The sequence below is a fragment of the Diabrotica virgifera genome, chromosome 8 (genome assembly GCF_917563875.1).
Source record: "Diabrotica virgifera virgifera chromosome 8, PGI_DIABVI_V3a".
NCBI classification, from domain to species: Eukaryota; Metazoa; Arthropoda; class Insecta; order Coleoptera; family Chrysomelidae; genus Diabrotica; species Diabrotica virgifera.
This window is the reverse complement of record NC_065450.1, coordinates 201,669,942-201,692,558: the sequence shown is the minus strand read 5'-3', so window position 1 is coordinate 201,692,558 and position 22,617 is coordinate 201,669,942. Positions and strand designations below refer to the sequence as shown.

At 32.1% G+C, this 22,617-nt stretch overlaps 1 protein-coding gene across 2 annotated transcripts in view; it reads right to left on the bottom strand.

Moving 5' to 3' along the window:
- Window positions 1-22,617, bottom strand: part of LOC114327806 (Kv channel-interacting protein 1) — a 383,838-nt gene that overhangs the window by 62,905 nt on the left and 298,316 nt on the right. For both annotated transcript variants that reach the window (XM_050659621.1, XM_028276514.2), the window contains one exon: window positions 11,043-11,113. In XM_050659621.1, coding sequence (XP_050515578.1) covers window positions 11,043-11,113 — 71 coding nt within the window. The remainder of the gene's footprint in view (window positions 1-11,042; window positions 11,114-22,617) is intronic.

Here is a 22,617-nt window from a genome sequence, read left to right as displayed (position 1 = left end):
TAACATTTTGTTTTTGTTTCATGGAGTCACGTAACTATTTTATCAACTGCCAATAAGAACAAAAATTGGGGAATGAAGTCTGGGGAAAAAAATCAGTTTCAGTTGATGCCGTAAAGGCCTGGCATTGGCATCTGAACTTGGCTGAATCCTTCCTTGAGCGTGGTCACTCATTGTATCATTCTAAGCCAAGCATATTACCACTGGCGAAGCGTCCATGTAACCACTGTTACCATTGGTAACAGTTAAAAATCTTGCAAATAAATATTTTATGACGACGAATAATCCCATTTACCAATATTTTTACAAACAGAAATATATTATGTGTTAATAGTACCTAATTCAGTAAATAGCCAACTACTCGTAGACACACGAAAATATTGGCGAGTTTATGTGACTCAGTTGCACTTTATTATACTCTGTTACCAGTCTCATTTGGGGTTACAATGGTTATATCCTCGCTGTCGCTCGAGACCGGCTAGTGTCTGAAAATATTGAAGGAGCGATGGCGTAAACCCGTAAGCGCGCTGTGTATATCGCACCTTGAAAACCATAGGGCAGTAAGTGCAAAAATCATAATATCGAGTTATGAGCATTTTAAGTTTTTGTAAAGTTAATTTTATTTCCTGTAGTTCCAAAAATTAAGCTACAAACCTGATATTTGGTATAATTGTCTTTAACTTTGCATATTTTTATATGAATTAAGAAGTACATAAAATTTCCTACAGGAAATAGGTATTTTAGCACATACGGCCATATGGTTTTAAAAAATATATCAATTTTCGCAAATAACGCATTAAAAATGCATATCAAATAACAATTTTTTTATTTAAGATTGTACTTATTTATTAGAAATTTTTAGTGTTAACACTTAATCAAAGTCTTGCATATTACAATCTGTCTGTTCGGTTTCTATTGTTGCATTGGTCACGTGTAAATCTGCATAAAACCTATGATAGTGCTCTTGAATAACATTAGCCTTACATAGTGAGAGTCTACATCTTGGTTTTTGAGATTGCATATTCCTGGAGATGCAATTATGCTTTACTTAGTTCTATATCAGCCACCATCCCTCGTTGTCTTTACCTTATATTAACGGTTCTGACCTCTGTATCGCTGAAGCTTGCCTTAACCTGAAACTTATTTTTAAATGTCTTCTCCACCTAGCTCATCTTATGTCATTCCAGACCATCTGATTTCCTTCTTCGCCAATGTTATAATTGTTCCCCATTTCCTTACATCGTTTTTTAAAGTCCAATATATCCGATGTACACCTTTAATTAGTTTTATATAAGGTTCACCTGGTTTTTTCTCTGTTTGAACTACTGTGAATCATTGAGCAGCCACGTAAATTGGTCATCTTTTAAAACCTTTTTTTTTTGTTTCTCAATCAAAGAATTCACGTTATCTCCTGTATTTTGGAAGTGACCCCTTATCAAAAATGTGTGGGTAATTTTAGGTTTGTTCAATTTCTGTACTGCATATTGATAAAGATAGACAATATATTTGTTCTTATTTTGCCCACAGTAGTTATCTGAGTATAATATTATTTTTTTTCCCTGACATGGTTCCTCAGAAATTGTTACAAGAACGACGCTATTTCATTTGAATCACGATTAGCAATTCGCTCGAACCAAAGACAAAAGTGTCCTGCATTTGTGGTCAGGTAAAAAATTGTGAAATTAAATAATGTTAATAATCTCCTTTTGTAATACAGTAAAGAGACTTCGCCTGAAGGCGTCGGTAATAATGATTGTAAATCAAAACAAGCAGTGATGCAAGTGTTGGATTTTGCACATTTTAAGTCATTTATTTCTCTTTCCTATTGAGTTCCACTTCCTGACGGTGAGTATTATAGGCTGTTTCTAATGTCGATTTATCTAATTAATTTCTGTAACTTTCTCACAGCAAGCAAAGGTATTTTAGGGCTTAAAGAAGTCTATAGTAAATTCCTTGTGTGTCGTGTGAAATATGGTCATCATCGTAGCGTAATTTCCGAACACCGAACCTTTTTCGTTGCAAAATTTTATATAATCGCGATGAATATCAGCAAGAGTTTTGTCATCGCTGACGAATTATCTGGTAGTTTGTTTCCTTAGTTAGTGAGATTCCACTATAGGAATGGATTCGATGTAAATCATTATGTTTTGTTTCACGACTTCGTTGATTCTTTTTCCATTCTTATGAGTTCCTCGCTTTTCTTTTGTTGGAATAAACCCATCTGCAGTACGACGTTGTATATTAATTTGTTATAGTCTTGTCGCTTATTTCCAGTGTTGTAATGAAATCTCTATGCAGCACTCTATGTTTTGTTGCATTCAAAGGATTTTTCCTCAGTACATCTTGCTTTTATTTTACGAGCGTGGGTCACATTTTGCACATATATTGCCATATAGATCTGAGTTTTTGTTCCAATTTTAGAACCGTAGAGCATCAACTGCAGATAATGCCTGATGGTATAAAAAGAAGAATCGATTTTTGAAAAAAGCCATAGGGATGTATCTTTCTGGTGCCGAAATTAAAATTTTTTCCAGATGCTGCTATATAGCATTAAAAAATAGATTTTTTTTCCTATTAGACTGCATTCAAAGGTCATTTCATGAAAAAATTGCAGTTATTGCCATATGGTTTTCAAGGTGCGATATCATTAGCCGTGTTACCAGATTTAAATTTGGTTACAGTACCTATAAAAAGTGTGCGTGCAGTTAACCACGGATGAGTGTCGTTGCGTAATCAATCAACTACTTGAAAAGGAATTCTCCTTGTATAATTTTAAAGAAAAAAAATGAGATTATTGAAAATAAAAAACCTATTTTAAAATTGTTTAAAAAGGAATCAAAAAAAGTAGTTCGATATTTTAAATTTAGTTGGTACAGTGAAAATCCTTGGTTATGTGGTTGCAAGAAAAATAGACTTTATTGTTGGCCATGTCTTCTGGTTTCTACAGAAAAATGGGTTGACCAGGTTCACGATTTAAATAGTTTTAGAATTTTAAAAAGGAGACATGAAATTTCTCCGTTACCCACATGTAAGATGTATATCCCATTTTGATTCAGTTTGGCAAAACAAGAATCGGGAGTTCTCTTAATCAAGCTTTTAAAGCAAATATGGCTAATTATAATGAGTTTGTTAAAAAAATAGATAGGTATATCCTTACCACACTTATAATAGATACCGTATGTTTTTTGGCCAAACAAGAATTAGCGTTTCGTGGTTATTTTGAGGGCGACGACTCTGACGATCGAGGCAATTACAGGGAATTGTTAACATTAATTAAATTGTTAACATTAAGGGGGCAAGCCCCCTTATGACGTACGGGCATGAAAACAGAGCTATGCCTATTCCCGGTCCGGTAGAATACAGGTGTAAAATTTCATCAAAATCTGTTCAGTCGTTCTCGAGTTATAAATGGTGTAACTAACATAACTCGACTTTCTTTTATATATAGATGTAAAATATTTAAAGGATAAAAAATTTTGCCAACATCTAGAAACATCAACTATTTTTTTGAGAGTTTTAAGTGATATAAAAAATGATATTATTGAAGCTATATATCTTCTTCTTCTTCTTCGGGTGCTATGTCCGTTTATCGAACGTTAGCGATCATGTTGGCTATCATAACTTTATTCGCAGCAGATCTGAAGAGCGATTCCGAAGTGTGACCAAACCATTGCCTCAAATTTCTTAACCAATATGTTCTTCTTCCTCGACTTCTTCTGCCTAATATTTTACCCTGCATAATTAGATGTAGAATGCTATATTTTTCCGGATGTCTACAAACATGCGCAAAATACTCGAGTTTTCTAGACTTTATCATTTTTACCAGTTCTCTGCCTTTCTTCATCCTGCTCAGAATAATATCATTACGCACCCTGTCCATCCAGCTTACTCTCAGCATTATTCGATAGCACCATAATTCAAAGGATTCAACCATCTTAAGCATTCTTCCTGTTAAGGTCTATGACTCAACTCCGTAGAGAAGAACGGAAAACACGTAACACTTTAAAATTATTGTCCTAAGACTCAAATTTATGTCATGACCGCATAGAATTTTCTAGTAACGGAAAAAATGCTGATTTGGCTTGAGCAATTCTGCAACGTATTTCGGTGGATGGATCCCAATTATCAGTGATTCTGCTTCCCAAGTATGTTATAGCTTCAACTGTTAAACTCTCTTAAATTGTACATCATTAACGTGAGTTCCAGCATCGATGACATTATCCTTACTGACGACCATATATTTTGTTTTTTTGGTGTTAAGGTGGAGACCATAATTACTGCACTGTGCTACCACAGAATCCAATAGATATTGTAATTCGGTATCACTACTGGCAATCAGTACAGTGTCGTCTGCATATCGGAGATTATTTATCAGTTTCCCGTTTATCACAACTCCACCTTGTGTAGTACTGAGTGCCTCTTCAAACACCTTTTCTGAATAAATGTTAAAAATTAATGGTGAAAGAATACATCCCTGTCTTACTCCACGTTGAATTTGAATCTCTTCTGTGTGATCACCGTCTACTCTAACTTTGGCTTTTTGATTTCAGTACAAGTTAGCAATGATTTTTAGATCTTTATCGTCAATATTAGTTGACCTTAGAACATCTAACATCTTAGTAGGTGATATTTTGTCAAATGCTTTTTCGAAATCAAGAAAACATAGGTACACATCAGAATTTACATCTCTACTCCTTTGTACTAATACCTGCAACCCAAACAGGGCCTCTCGTGTACCTAGTCCATTTCTAAACCCAAATTGAGTTTCGCCCAAATGTTCTTCGATTCTTTTATATATTCTCGCATGGATCACACGCAGAAAGACCTTAAGTACGTGGCTCATTAGGCTAATGGTTCGATGGTCATGACATTCTTTTGCCTTCGCTTTCTTGGGAATTGGTATAAAAGTAGATTTCAGCCAATCATGTGGTAAGTAACCATGATTATATATAGCATTAAACAAGTCAACCAATACTTTACTTCCGCAATCTCCTAGTAGTTTTAGAACCTCTGTGGGTATTTCATTAGGTCCCATGGCCTTCTTTGATTTTAACAAGCGTATAGCATCTTCCACTTCGCTTTTAGTTATAGGTGGTCCACTATTCGCGTCCGTTATGTTATGTTGTATTGGCCGATCATCCTGAAAAAGATCCTCAATGTATTTCCTCCATCGGTGCAGTTTTTGTTTGGTGTCAAACAATAGATTTCCATTTGAGTCAGCTATCGCACGACTACTTATATTTCCACACTTTGCTAATTCTTTTACCTTCTTATGCATGTTGAAAGAATCATATTTTCTTTTATACTCCTCGATTTCGCTACATTCTTGGGAGAACCAGTGCGCTTTAGCACTCCTTATTTTCCTTCTTATTTCAGTGTACAATAACTTATATTGGTCTTTATTGCGATTTCTGTGCTATATATATATTTAGCTATATATACATGTAGCCATATGTCCATTGTTTTAAATAAGATTTTTTGCATCTGGTTTTGGTAACACTTTAGAAAAAGTCACGCGTCGCCACTGCATATTACCTTAATCTTATTAATCCTAACCTTATTAATCATAAATTAATTGTTATTAATTTTGAAAACCATTCAATTCGTTACACCTAATTTGTTATAATATTGATGCCCAACAAGCGTCGTTTAAACACAACGATAAGTCACAGCAACTAGTTGTGATGACAAGTTGAAACGCAGTTTAGACGCTGCGATTCAATGCGATACCACCTTCAACCCAACTCCAACTTTGATAAGTTGTGCGATGCACCGTTTACACACAGTGATAAGTTGCAACAACTCGATTGACCTTGATAAGTTGTTTGATTTATCGCTGTGTTTAAACGACCCTTTTACAGGTCGATCGTTAAATTGAAACATTCTAATCTTTGGCGGATGCGTACCCAGCGCATCTGCCAGAATTGTATATCATTTTGGTTGGCCCATTTTATTATAATAGTACATTGTGTACCTAGTAGGAAAAGCTTAACATTCCCGCGCAAGCCTAGACAAGGCAATACAGAGTCCGGGAATGTGGGTTTTCCTACAAGGTATACATACTATTTCTCCGAAAATCGAACATTTAAATTAAAATAAACATGTTAAAATTTTCAAATAGAAATATTATTATTTTGACTCAAATATTCGTGATGCCGCCAAATACAGGTTTTGTTACTATAAATACAGGTTTTGTTATTATAGGAACAAAAATCTTAAATTGTCAAATTTGACGCATTTTTGCTTATTTTTGGCAGTATTTTTGGTGTTTTCTCGTGTTTTCTGTGATTGTAATTATTTTAAAAAGCAAAATTACCCAATTTAATCATGAGTGATGATGAGTGTTTAATTCCTGCTACCCTTCTAGAACAGATGGAAGTAGTGAATAATGCTTTATTAGATTTATTTCCAACAAAATCCAGAGACAAATTATTCATACAACCGTTTCATGGACTATCGTAAGAATAAAAATGCAAGTTCTTTCTCAGAAAACGTTGTAACGGTATACTTCTTGGAGAGCTATTCTTTAATAAATTTGTTCTGAATCTGCTGTAAGGAAAAATTATTTCCTTACAGTAAGGAAATAACATTTTTCTATGGACGCTATACAATGTGCAACTTCTCTCACTACTTACATACATTCAAAACGAACAATTTCTCAGGCTGTGAGAAAAGTCGGCCATTGCAGTGAGAAATATTTTTTCTCACGAGTTCCATACGTAGAATCGCGGTTTCCATGGTAACATGCACAATACAAATACAAATATTTTTGTCAATTAAAATGTGTCAAATCAAAACTTACCAGGAATTACCTTTTAAAACTGTTCAAATATAATTGGTAACTATAATTTGAAATAAATAAAAGTATACAAATAATAAGAATATTAAATACCTTCATATTATATGTATAATATGTATTTTATTTCAATTTTGGCATATAATCTACATAAAAGCACCTAAAATATTTAATTTTGAAGTTTTAACTCTTGACAAAAACGCATCCATAGAAAAAGTACAGTGTACAACACGTCAGAAAACGACATATTTCTCCCTCACTTGATTTGCGGCCCTCGCCTCGTGCCAACAAACTTTTGCGCTCGTGAGAAATATGTATTTTTTCTCTCTTGTTGTACAATATACTATTCCGTACAGTTATTATTCGTTTCCAGTCAACGGCTAACTGTAATTAAATATCAAACGTTTCTATCAAAAATTTTGTCAAAAATGTATAAATTCCTGACCGATTTTCGAAAAATATGATTGTTTTATATTATATTATTGTTCATCCACTTATTGTTTTATCTATCATCTAGCTGGTAGAATATTTCCAAAAGTATAGATCAAGTTAATACAATCAAACGCAATCACGTAGAAATTTCTAAAATACTTAAAATGCTCAAGATCAGAATGTGAAACAAGCGACAGAAACGGTTGTTATTGGGTACAGTAAAGGATGATGATGCAGGAAATCTTTGCTAAAATGAAAAAGTGTCTAAATTAAAAAATAACACAGTCCAATATAACGTAATAAACCGGCAGATACAATATAACAACGTAAAATAGAATAGTGGTTGAAAGAAGAACATCAAGAGGCACAAAGATTACAATGAGCAACGTAACTCAATTGCCATAAAAAATTTGCAGACGAAGAACAAAATAATAACAGATAATAATGAAATTTTCAAGGGCTGGGAAATATACTAAAATCGTGTATCCATTACATGGTTCATCCTGTAGATATACGGGCAATACGAAATTCACGGAACCAGAATTTGATAGTGTAGTCTGAAGGAGCATTAGTCCGATAATATTTATCCAGCTTTGCTTTTCTTTCCTAAACCGTTTTACTTCTCAGATAATAATGTTTGAGATCGAAATCTCAGATAATGATCAGAGATGAAAAATCGTTTTTGTCCATATGCATTATTTTTCCAAAAACGTCAACTTTATGCAGCTGTCAAAAAGATACTAATGACCGTATCAAGCTAAACTTTGACATGTATGTCTACATAGAAAAGAAGGTTAGATGTTCAAGAAATAATGTCTTTTGCAAGATCGCAGCACCCCAATCGCCAAAGGACGTTAGTTTTCAGAACACCAGTTACGTTTTTACACGAGCGGGACACCCTCAAAAAAGCGCTTAGTTTTCGAGATACTGACCACGAAAGGGTGAATGGCTAATTTTATTCATATTTTATATTTTCAAGGATGCTGAAAAAGTTTATTTTGAATTTTATGTGGGGGAACATTGTCAAAATCGCAATTTTAACCTAAATATAAAAACAATAAAATCACGTTTTTTGCGTTTACCTCGCTACAACTCTTTTCGATTTTAATATTTTTTTTTAAAGTTTTACGGTATATAGCTATAACATTTCTGAAGACAACAGTACCTGTTTCAAGCTTTTGTTCTTATCCTAATAAAGGTTATGAATTTTTCAAAGGAAAAGGTGCGGATTTGTGCATTGCAAAGTTTAATCGCAAAAGTTGTGCAACGAAGTTTAAAATTTAGCTTCTTAATCACGTTTATGATCAAGTAGAGAGTACAATGAAGTTTTCTGGTAAGTTTTAGATCAAATCGTTTTATAGAGAAAAAATAGTGCAACTTTTAGAAATCCCCAAAATAACGCTTATTTTTCGAGATACTGACCATGGGTGGAGAATGGCTAATTTTGGTCTTAGATTATGTTTTTGACCGTGATGAAGACGAAAATGAAATTTGTTTTAAATTTTAGGTGGGGGAATATTGTCAAAATTGCAATTGTACCCTGAAAATAAAAAAAAATTAAATCACGTTTTTTTGCGTTTAGCTCGCTACAACTCTGGTCCGCTTTAATATCTTTTTCTAAAGTTTGTAAACTATATATCGCTCACTTTTTTGAAGATAATGGTTTCTGCTTTAAGCTTTTAGTCTTATTCTAGTAAAAGTTATGAATCTTCTAAAGTACAAGGTGCAGATTCGTGAATTGCAAAGTTTAATCGCAAAATTTGACTGACAAAATTTGAAATATAGGTTTTAAATCAAATTCAAAAATAAAACATGACTACAAAAAAGTTTTCTGGAAAATTTTTGGATCAAAATGTTTTATTGAAAACAAATGGTGCAACGTTTAACATCTACGTTATAAATCCCCAAAATAACGCTAATTTTTCGACATAGTGATCATTGGTGGTGAATGGCTAATTTTGGTCTTAGTTTATGTTTTTGATGGTGCTGAAAACGAAAATTAAGTTTATTTTGAATTTTAGGTGGGAGAAAATTGTCAAAATCGCAATTTTGCTCTAAAAATAAAAAAAGTTAAACCACGTTTTTCTTAAAATTAAAAGTTGTACCTTATTTTTTTCTATAACACATCTAGACCTAAAACTTCTCACCATAAAACTTCTCTGAACTCTATGGTTTAACATAAACGTAACCAAATAGATAAATTTTAAATTTTGTCACTTAATTTTTGCGATTTAACTCTGCGATTCACGAATCTGCACCTTTTATTTTAAAAATTCATAACTTTTATAAAAAAAAGACTGAAAGACTACGGTTACTTTTATAGACTTCACAAAGGTAAGAGATACCTGCCGTAGAAATTAAAAAAATATATTAAAATGGAACAGAGTTGTAGCGAGTTAAACGTAAAAATTCGTGACTTCACTTTTTTTTCATTTTTAGGTTAAAATTGCGATTTTGACAATGTTCCGTCAAAAAAAATTCAAAATAAACCTCTTTTTAATTGTCAGCACCATCGAAAACATAAAATAAGACCAAAATTAGCCATTCACCTCCCATGGTCAGTATCTCGAAAAATAAGCGTTATTTTGGGGATGAATAACGTCTATATTAAAAGTTGATCCATTTTTTTTGTATTAAACATTTGTAACTAAAACTTTCCAGAAAACTTCTTTCTAGTCTATGTTTTAACATAAACGTGATTAATATAAGATAAATTTTAAATTTTGCCTGGTAACTCTTGCGATTAAACTTTGCAATTCACGAATCTTCACCTTGTACTTTAAAAAATTCATAACTTTTACTGGAATAAGAATAAAATCTTAAAACAGATCGTTGTCTTCAAAAAGATTGGCAAAATATAGTGTACAAACCTTAGACAAAAATATTAAAATCGACCAGAGTTGTAGCGAGTTAAACGCAAAAAAAACCTGATTTCACTTTTTTTATTTTTATGGTAAAATTGCGATTTTGACAATATTCCCCCACCTAAAATTTAAAACAAATTTCATTTTCGTTTTCAGCACCGTCAAAAACATAATTTAAGACCAAAATTAGCCATTCACCACCCATGGTCAGTATCTCGAAAAATAACCGTTATATTGGGGATTTCTAATGCCGATAATAAAAGTTGCACTATTTTTTTTTCTATAAAACATTTTCATCTAAAATTTTCCCGAAAACTTCTTTGTATTCTATATTTTAACAAAAACGTGATTATAAGGCTAAATTTTAAATTTCTTCACTCAACTTTTGCGATTAAACTTTGCAATGCACAAATCCGCACCTTTTCCTTTGAAAAATTCATAACCTTTATCAGAATAAGAATTAAAGCTTAAAACAAGTACCGTTGTCTTCAGAAATGTTAGAGATATATACTGTAAAAATTTCAGAAAAAAATATTAAAATTTAACGCAGTTGTAGCGAGGTAAATGCAGAAAACATGATTTCCTTTTTTTTATTTTTAGGTTAAAATTGCGATTTTGACAATGTTCCCCCACATAAAATTCAATATAAACCTCATTTTCGTTTTTAGCACCTTCAAAAATATAAAGTATGAATAAAATTAGCCATTCACCTCTCCGTGGTCAGGACCTGGTCATTTTAGGGGTATCTCCCGCTCGCCTATTTTACATTCTAATCCACTTGTACCCCTTTCAATCACACAAAATTTCCATATTAATGACACCTACATAAAATCCCAGTGTATTCGATTAGAACACCGTTATTTCCAATCGATAGTGATGCTTTTGTGCCTTTGAACGCCGCATAAAAAACACCGACACTATCCCCATGCTGTATTACCACATATTCTACTTACCCTGAAACTAATAGCCCCGTTGCAGTTGACATCAAAGGCCTTGAACACGTAATGTGCATACAAACTAGAATCTGAAACACAGCCAAACAAGAAAATAGATTAGACTGGTGTTCTGTTATTTGGATATCTTAATAGTTTGCATTTCATTAGAACATTAACTATGATTCTTATGAAATAAACTAAGGTACGTAAATGGGTTTTATGTTAATGTATTTTTTCATATATTTCATTGTCATTATATTTAATATTATAGGTTTTAAAGATTTCATATCACAGGGTTTAAGAATGGAAATTCCATAGTTTCCGGTCAATGGAAGTAATAAATTTTATTTATGTCATGAGAATCGTTAGTACCCTCTTTAACGTTAAAATATTGCAAAACCTCTAAATTTTAAAAAACAGCTTGGATTGAGATGAAATTTGGCATACACATAGCTAAGAAGTCAAAGAAAAAAAGTGATATGGTGCCGATGTGTGCTTTTGCCCTGGGGGTGAATTTTACCCCATCTCGGGGGTGAAAGATATATGTCCAAAATAAGTCCGGAAATGGATAAACTGATTAATTCTAAGTAGCTTTTGTTCTATAGAGTTTTTTCACTAAGTCAATACTTTTTGAGTTATTTTCGAGTGAAAATGTTCATTTTTCAACAAAATAACCACGTTTTAAGACGGTTTTTCGCAAATAACTCAAAAAGTAAGTATTTTGTTAAAAAAACATTCTTAGCAAAAATACAGCGTGCAAGAAACTGAAAAAGATGTTGAATATATTTGGTCTCTGTACGTAGCAGAAGCAGAGTTACTAGCTAATGAAAATAGGTTCGCATTCGTCAAATTCCAAATCGAATATTTTACCGTGAAATAGCCAAAAAATGAAGCATTTTTTGAGAAAAACTCATTTCAACTTTCTAAACTAAACTGTTTAAAAAAGCTTTATTTTTGTTTTATAAAAAAAACTATAGCATCAAAAGTAAACAAGTTACGCTCAAAATAAAGTTGGTCCCTTTTTTTTGGCAAAAAAATCTGGAAAATCACCCCCTAATCAGCATCTCAAAGAACTTAATCGTTACGACTTCACAAGTTTCTTTACTAGTGTATGTATTGTTTATATGATCTGTAAGTTTCATCGGTTCAAAGTCCTTATTTTTGAATGGGCTGTAGTTAAAAGGGCTTGAACGATTCACTAATCACGAGTGTATGCAAATTTAGAAACACCAAGTCTTAACCAATTTTTATCTTACAGAAATACAAAAAAATACAAAGTACACACACCGGCAAAATTAGCCGAACACGTTAAAAATGGGACATGTTTGATGTCTCGTATTTCATAAACCAGTGGTCCGATTTGAGTGATTTTTTTAGTATGTTATAGCCTTATTATTTAAGAATATCGTTGTAATAATATTGTTGCTAGACAGGTAAATACCATTTTATACCGGGTGTACCAATCATACTGTGTTTTTTTCTTAAAGTTTGGAACACCCTGTGGAATATTCTAGCATATGAAAAGTATTAGAATTAATGCTAGATTGTAGACTTAGGCTTGCTTAACATTTTCCTTTTCGATTCATTTACTTATGTGAGATAATAAAAAAGTTATGTGCGTTAACATCTATCCATGTTTTTCATCAATAAATCCTCATAGTAGGGGAGGAAAGTATACTAAATTTGCAGTTACTCGAGCGCTATGAAGAGTATGTGCTAAAATCCGAAAGAGGTTAAGTTAAGTTTTCCATAAAGTGGGGGACTTTTCATGTTTTAATTTAATTTTCCATTTGAAACAATCATTTTTCTCCGATTATAGCGCTATCTATCCATAATTCGAATAAAAGTCGAATAAAAGTTGCTTATTTTTACGTAAAGAATCCAAATCTGCAATAAAAATTGGGGGCTCCTATTTAAGATTTTAAATTAAATCCCCCACCCCACCTCCGTGGGGGCTCATGACACCACACGGAGAGGGATGGGGGGTAAATTAAAAATTATAAATACGAACCCTGCGATAATTTGCGAAATGAACATCAGATCGTAAAACTGCAAAATACACCTATTCAATATTTTTCAAAAATCTACCGAATGGCACCAAACACGACCCCGCACGGAGGTGGAGTGGGGGGTTACATTAAAATATGAAATAGGAGCCCCCAATTTTTATTGCAGATTTGGATCCTTGACGTAAAAATAAATGGCGCTAAAATCGGAAAAAACGATTGGTGGAAATGGAAAATTAAATTGAAGAATGGAGAGTCCCACACTTTATAAAAAACTTAACTTAACTTTTTTTGGTTGTAGCACCCACTCTTCACAATCCACTGCAGGTCTCAAGAACGCTCGGGTAATTGCAAATTTAGAATACTTTTCTCCCCTACTATGAGGATTTATTGATAAAAAACATGGTTAGTTCTTAAAGCACATAACTTTTTTATTTTCCAACATATGCAAATGAATCAAAAAAGAAAATGTTAAGAAAGCATAATTCTACAATCGAGTTTTAATTTTAATATTTTATATATGCTGGTATATTCCACAGGGTGTTCCGAACTTTAAGAAAAAAACACAGTATGCTTGTTACAACCGGTATAAAATGACATTTACCTGTCTAGCAACAATAATATTACACCGGTATTCTTAAATAATAAGGCTATAACATACTAAAAGAATCACTCAAATCGGACCACTGGTTTATGAAATACGAGACATCAAACATGTCCCATTTTTAACGTGTTCGGCTAATTTTGCCGGTGTGTGTATTTAAAAAGGCAAAGCCGCCTTTTTTTTGTTCTTTGAGATTTGTGTTATCTCTAAAGATTTTTAAGTTATTTTGAAAAAAAGCATGTTTTCAAAATTAAAATTTTTAAAAATTTTACTTTAAAACCAATTGCTTTCAAAAATAAGCACTTTGAATTGATGAAACTTACATATCATATAAACACAACATATAAGTAAAGTAACTTGCAAAGCGGTAACGATTAATTTAATTTAACCCTTAAGTACTAACATCTTAAATCAATGGCGCAAACACTAACTAACCGCCTGACAGACGGGTTTCACATTTTACTGGTTATTTTTCTTTTGTTAAATATTATAATGCAAAAAAATATTTCGATGACTTACTGAAAGTATTACTTATCTAAAAAACACAGTAATTGATCTAGTTTTTCTGTATTTATTAAAATACAAAACATTATAACAAGAATGGAAGGATTGTCTGTGCGACTTTTTATTCCTGAAAAAAAGTGTGATAAAAATGAAACAAATTAAAGAATCTTGATAAAAATTTATAATCGAGTTAAACAAAGAGTAATAAACATAAAAATAAAAAAAAATTTAAAAAATATTAAAACAAAAAAAAACTGACAGGCACTAAAATTTGTACAGTGTAGCAATGGTAGTCAGTGGCAACATTTTCATCACAAATTGATCCCACTTCGCTTACGTCGTCTTCTACCTCATCAAGTCATTTCAAAAGAGTTTCCTCATAGTCTTTATCCCCTTATTTGAACTTTTTGACGAACTGGGGCACATTATGTTTAATGACGAACTGGACACAAACACTAACACCCCGTCTATTAGACGGAAATCACACTTTGAGTCTAAATATCTTTCGAATAACAACCTGCAGCAAATTGCCGAATTCAATACTAGTAAATAACAACCCAACTTGAAAAGTCATAAACGGATGACCTTCAAATTTTTCTAGGAACGGAAATATCCCACTTTCAACAAACGATGCCGTCTGAGAGACGGTGTGTTAGTACTTAAGGGTTAAATTGCTAATTAGAAGGTGATTTTTCCGATTTTTTTTGCCAAAACAAAAGGACCAACTTTATTTTGAGCGTAAATTGCTTACATTTCATGCTAGAAACTTTTTTTTATAAAAACAGAAATAAAGCTTTTTTTAAACACTTTAACAGAAGTTGTAATGAATTTTCTCCAAAAAGTGCTTCATTTTTTGGATAATTCACGTTGAAATACTAAATTTGGAATTTGGTTCTGCTAGGTATAGAGACCTCATGCATACATCATTTTTTTTTTAACTTTTTTACAGGCTATATTTTTGTCAAGAAAATTTTTTTCGATAAAATACTTACTTTTTGAATTATTTGCGAAAAACCGTCTAAAAACGTGGTAATTTTGTTGAAAAATGAACATGTTCACTCGTAAATAACTCTAAAAGTATTGATTTTGTGAAAAAACTCTATAGACCAAAAGTTACTTATAATTAGTTAGTTTATCCATTTCCGGACATAATTTGAACATATATTTTTCCCCCCGAGAGGGGGGAAAACTCACCCCCAAGGTAAAAGCACGCATCGAGACAATACCATTTTTTTTCTTTGACTTGTTAGCTATGCGTATGCCAAATTTCATGTAAATCTAAGTGGTTATTTAAAATTTACAGCAAAAACCGTGAAATAATGTAATACGTAAACAATGGCAAAAATTGCGCAACTTTTATTTATTTAACAGCTTTATAGAAACTGACTTTATTTTCATCAAACAGCAAACATTTCATACGATAGCTGCACATTTCTTCTTTCTTGTAAGTAAGCTTTAAAGCCTGTTTCTTCTTCAATATTAGCTTCCTAAGTTGTTTAAATTATCGCATCATATTTTTCTTGGTCTGCTAATACTATTGCTAATTTGTCCATTTGATGACTTATCCTCTGCCATTCTACCAATGTGTTAGTTTCGCTCCTGTTTCCGATTTGTCACCCATCAATTTATGTCTTCTACATTGCATGCTCTTCTTATGTTTTCGCTTCTCTCCCTATCCAACAGACTTTTCCCTGAAATTCGACGAAGTATTTTCTTCTCTGTTGTTTCTAGTAGTCGTCACGTTTTAGATGTGGCAGGTGTCAGGTCTTGTCTCCGCAGTGTATGTCAATATAGGTCTAATTGCTGCTTTATAGATTCTTGGTTTTGTGTCTTGTCTTAGGTGTTTGTTCTTCCAGATTATGTCATTAAGAGATCCCGCCGCGTTACTTGCTTTTAAGCCTTGTTGTCATACTTCTTCTTCACATCTCGATGACTAGTTATATATATATATATATTCCCAAATATTTAAACCTTGTTTCCTGCTTTATTATTTTCCCATAAATTTCGATTTTACATCGCAGTGGGTATTTAGATGTTGTCATACATTCTTTTTTCTGTTGATATTATCATACTGTATTTCTTGGCTGTTGTATTGAAAATTTGTGGAGATCGTGTTGGAGATCGTCTTCTGTCTCGGCGATTAATTCGGCTTCGTCTGCATAACACAATATTTTGCTTTCTTTGTACCCCATTCTGTAACCACGTACTGCTTGTATTATTTTGTCCATTATTATATTAAAGAGCACTGGGCTTAACGAGTCACCTTGTCTGACTCCGCTTTGTACTAGTATAAACTGTGTTAGTTTTCCATTTATCTTTGCCTGTATTCGAATATGGAAGTAGATGTTTTCGATGGTTTGTATAATATTGATTGGTATGTTTTTTCTATACAGTAGGTGTACGACGTCTTCGACTTGGATGCGATCGAAAGCCTTTGTCAGGTCTATAAAACATAGATATGCTGGTTTATTGTACTAGATGGCCTTTTCTTTGATTTGTCTTAATACTCTGGGCTAATTAACAAAATTCATGGAAAAGTTATTTACCAGCAATTTTATTGCTGGGATCGAATTATAAGATCCTATATATTAATAATATAGGTATGCAAAGTCCGCAAATAGTGTGCTACTTTTTTTATAAACAAAATGGCGCCGACAAATCGTATTTTTTTCAATTATTGCTCTATAACTCCGAAGATTTTAACTTTACAACAAAAACACCCAAATAAAAATTCACCACAATTAAATTCTGCATAGAGATGTGTTTTTCCCAATTTGCTCCAACGAATATTTTCCTCGGAAAATGCGGGTTTTCCCAACAAAAACTCTAATATTCAAATAAAGTTTTAGGTAAGTAATTATTAATCAATAATTAAATAACTTAGTAACATCAAAGCTTTCTTGGTATAGATTGTAATTCCAGAAGCCGGTGAAAATTAAACGAATATTTTAGCAACAATTCAATTGTTAATTAACAATTTACGATCGCAATAATAACCAAAATAATCATGAAACATTGATCAAACTTATTTAATATTTTATCGACAAAATATAAATTTTTCGTTTTTTTGCATAATCTTTAAATTTTGAAAAAAAAAATAGTTATAATACGCTGGTCTAATTAGTAAAGTACAAAGAAAGGTTATTTACCTGAAATTTTATTGCTGAAATCGAATATTATGATCCTATTTATTAATAATATAGGTATGCAAAGTCCGCGCATAGTGTGCTACTTTTTTTATTAACAAAACGGCGCCCCCAAATCGTGTTTTTTTCAATTATTGGTCTATAACTCCGAAGATTTTAACTTTACGCCTAAAACACTCACATAAAAATTCACCACAATTTAATTCTTCATAGAGGCATGTTTTTTCCGATTTGCTCCGACGAAAATTTTTCTCCGAAAATGTAGGTTTTCCCAACAAAATCTCGAATTTTCAAATAAATTTTTTGGGCAAGTAATTATTTATCAATAATTAAATAACTTGGTGAAATAAAAACTTTCTTGGTATAGATTATAACTGCAGAAACCGGTGAAAATTAAACAAATATTTTAGCAACAATTCAATTGTTAATTAACAATTTACAGTCGCAATAACAACCAAAATAATCATGAGACATTGATCAAACTTAGAAAGGTTATAAAGATGTGATGCCTATTTAATATTTTGTCGACAAAATATAAATTTTTAATTTTTTTGCATAATCTTTAAATGTTAAAAAAAATAGTTATAAACAAATTAACATTTCTCAGAAATTGTTTTTTATATTCTAATTTTAAAAAATACTTAAAATGCGTATTTCAAAGGTCTTGAAAATGAATGCTTTAAACAATTTTTCCAACCATTTGCAAAAAAGTTATGAAACAGCAAAGTAAATATACGATTTCTCCGTTGTTTATAATTTATTTTAATTGTTTCAAAGCTTAAAAGTGAGTCTGTGGTACAATCTAATTACTTACAAAGAATGTCAAATATTAGTTCAATGGTTATAGTTTAGCGCGAAAGTAGGCTTGATACAGAGCCGGAGCTAAAATGTTCACTCGAAGCAACTGACACGCAGCATACATAATACTATAATTTTATTTATTAAGTGTACGTCGCGCGGCGGCCGTCGCGTCGCTTCGAGTGAACATTTTAGCTACAGTACTGTATTAGTCTACTTTCGCGTGTGTAAATTACAAAAAAATATATTTATAATCTTTAATTAAAATATAACCATTAAACTAATAATCTATATTTTTTGTAAATAATTAGCTTGTACTTTAAATTCACTTTTACGCTTTGAAAGAATAAAAACAATTATAAACAACGTAGTAATCGTATGTTTACTTGGCCAACTTTCATTGCTTTCATAACTTTTTTGCAAATAGTTGCAAAAAAGTTTTAAAGTATTCATTTTCAAGATATTTGAAATACGCATGTAAACTATTTTTTAAAATTAGAATATAATAAAAACTTTCTGAGAAACGTTAATTTGTTTATAATTATTTTTTTTTAACATTTAAAGATGATGCAAAAAAATAAAAAAATTATATTTTGTTGACAAAATGTTAAATACTCCTCTCATCTTTATAAGATTTCAAAGTTTGATCAGTGTATCATAATTATTTTAGTTATTATTGCGACCGTAAATTATTAATTAAAAATTGAATTGTTGCTAAAATATTGGTTCAATTTTCACCAGCTTCTGGAACTATAATATAAACCAAGAAGGCTTTTAAGTTACCAAATTATTTAATTATTGGTAGATAATTACTTATCTAAAACTTTATCTGAAAATTAAAGATTTTGCTGGGAAAACCCGCATTTTCCTAGGAAAATTTTCGTCGGAGCAGATCGGGAAAAAGTATTTGTTGTGAACTTAAAATCTTCCGAGTTATAGAGCAATAATTGAAAAAACACGATTTTCGGGCGCCATTTTGTTTATAAAAAGTAGCACACTATGTGCGGAATTTGCATACCTATATTATTAATATATATATATATATATATATATATATATATATATATATATATATATATATATATATATATATATATTGATGTGATCTTAATTATTGATATGAGATAATATTTTTATATGTCATTTAATTTAATCAATGCATTAATAATAATCTAATTAATTTACCAGATCACATATCAATATGTTTTCAATCTCAGGGCTTTTTATAAAATTAATTACTTACATACGTGGCTTCTAAGTATTTCTTAATGGTTCCTAATCGGGATAGGAAAGAAAAGAGTAAAATAATAACACATATGGGTTACAATTGTAATCAAAATATTGTTTATTTTATTTAAATGGCAATCACTGCTTAATATTTGCTATATCGTATTATTCTTAAACATAACATTTATACATGGGAATCTTATTTCCTTTTGATTTCCAATTGAAAGTTTTTATTAACATTTAACTATTATGATTTATTAGCAACAATTCTATTTAAGTTTGATGAAGCTTTTCTGATATTATTGATTATGTTTCTTCAATTTTAAATGTGGTATTTAATACGAAAAACCCATACATTCATGTCCAAACAAATGAGACTGACCTTTTTCTGGTGCACTGAGAATGTCTTCACACAAGACCCGTTTCCTGCTATCCTTGGCTGCAATCAAAACCTCGTCCTGGCTTCCAGTAATGTTCTCCTCTGAAACTAGCTCGTATAGCTCTCGTTTCCTGCTTCTGTCGTGATGCTGTGTTCTACCTTTTTCGAAACTGCAATCAGCTACCGGGAACTCTTGGCTCAAGGAGGTTCTTTTACTCTCAACCTGGCCTACCTCTCGTTCTACGATAGATACTCCACACTCACGGAACTACACCGGCTTTCTCACTCTCCGTACACTACCGTCTACTACTCGACTTCACTTCTCGACAGCTCAAAACATTCTGATCTCTATTTGTCATTCATTCCCCTACTTTCTAAATATCCCTTCCAGATTCACAAATCAAACTTCCACCACCAACTCTCATTCGCAGTCTTCGTCAAAACCAATTTTTAATCTTTCTAAATATGCTTAATGGATTTCAAAGAAAATAGTTAATTCCCATTCTAAAATTACTTTCTACTATATACAAATTTTAATGACCTATTCTCTATTTCCACTTAGTCTTATTTAGCATCGGCTAATGATCGATCCTTCCGCGAACAACGATAATGACCTATTATCGATTTCACTTGAGTCTTATTTAATCACTTCTTAAAATTAAATATAACAATTTGTTGTATACAGGTTGTTCTAAATTTATATGCCCGTGGTTGAGAAAATTGAAAATATTTTATATTAAATTGAATTTTGTTTATAATTATTAAAATTTAATTTTCATATCAAATAGAAATATAACAAATCCCCGCCTTGTATTCGATAAAATTTATCTGCATTTTTAAATAAATTTTCTCGAGGCAAAACCAACTCCCTGTATATTTCCTTACTTTAATCTACGTCTTATATCCTAACTTACTATCTACTTCATGTAATTCTGTCTTTTATTCGTGATATTTGTATACATCGTGAATATTATAAATTCCTCGGATCTTTTCCGAGTTCCTGTGCCTCAACTCATAACTATTTATCCCATTTTCATTATTTACGATGTACGGGCCTTCGAAAACAGGCATCAACTTTGCGCAAATGCCCCCAGGAAGATTTGATACTCGTAATGCCCTCACGAGTACTTTTTCACCCTTTTGGAAAGTCACTGGTCTTCTTTTTCTATTTTGTTCCTGTCTTTGGATATATTTTTCGTTGCTTCGCCGTAACCTTCTCTGTACGGTTTCAATCACCTGTTGATATTCTTTTGGCTCTTGGTCTTCCCATGGCCTTATCGGCAGTACACCCTTCATGATGTATTCTGGGGTCTCTTTTGTTACTGTGCTCGGAATTGTATTTAGATACCTTTCTATTTCCGCCATTTTCCTGTCCCAGTGGCGATGTTGACCATCTGTTGCAATGCGAAGAAATTTCGTCACTTCCTGTATGAATCGTTCCGACGGATTACTCTGTGGATGCCTGATGCTGACAAAATTGGTCTCTATTCCTCGTTCTCGAAGTTGTCCCTTGAAACGATCATTTCGGAAATACGTTGCATTGTCCAGTAGAATCTTTTTTGGTGTTCCTACTATGGCTATAAAATTGTCGATTTTTCTTAATATTTCTTCCCCCTTTGTGGTGCGGCAACTATATAATTTTACGTATTTTGAAAACACATCCACCATTACCAGAATATGTTTGTTCCTTTTAGTGGTCATAATTAGATCGCTTAACATATCTATTGCTACAATGTCTAGTTTGTTTCGGGCTTCAATATTTTTGGCAACATTTTCGTTTTTGAAATTCCGACTCTTATATTTTTGACATACATCGCACTTCTGGGTAATTTCCTTTGCAATGCGGTAATCCTGTCGGCTGATGTAATTTTCCCTAAAAACGAGCCAAACTTTTCTGCTACCGATATGCCCATTGTCCTCATGTAATTTCTTTATTATCTTTTCGGCCAATGTCTGTGTCACTAAATATAGTTCCTTTCCGTCTATTCTCTTAAAATATATGTTATTTTCTACTTCCGCTCTTCTTTTCTCTCTTTCCTCTAGGTCTTCCTGGTTTGTCCTTATCTCATTTAATGAATATATCCCTTCTTCTTGTATTAATCTATTTAGTCCCACCTGTAGAGTAATTGTTTCCTTTTTTCCGGTGTCCTCATCCCGTGTTAGAGCGTCGGCTATTATGTTGTCTTTTCCTTTTATATATCGGAACTCAAAATCATACTCCTGTAATAATAGAATGCCTCTATGTATTCTATTATTTACTAATCTATTCTTCATGATATGTACTAAAGCTGCATGGTCTGTTTCGATTGTGAATTTTGCTCCCAATAAGTAAAACCTCAATTTGTTTACGCAATATAGTACACTGGCAAACTCCAATTCTGTAACACTATATTTTCTCTCATGTGTTTTAGTCACTCGAGATATAAAACATATCGGCACTTCTTGGTCGTTTTGTATTTGAGACAGAACTCCTGCAAATTTTTGTATGGACGCATCAGTTCGGAGTATAAAAGGTAAATTGTAAATAGGGTGGTATATTTTCGTTCCTTTTGCGAATTCTCGCTTTAATGTTTCGAAAGCTTCCTCCTGTTCTTCTTTCCAATTCCATTTTATTCCTTTTTTAAGCAATTTTATCAGAGGGATTTCCTTTTGGCTCAAATCGGGAATCAGCTTTTTAAAATAATTTATCGTGCCAAGAAAACCTCTCAATGTTTTCAAATTCGTTGGTCTTGGGTATTCATCTATGAGCTTGACTCTGTCTTCGGCTAATCTTACTGTTTTGGTGTCCAATTGAAAACCCAAATAAATGACTTCTTTTTGAAAAAATTGACATTTTTCAATGTTTAATTTCAATCCCGCTGTGTCCAATTCTTCCAGAATTATTTCTATGTGTTCCAGATGACTCTGAGTATCTTGTGAAAAAATTAAT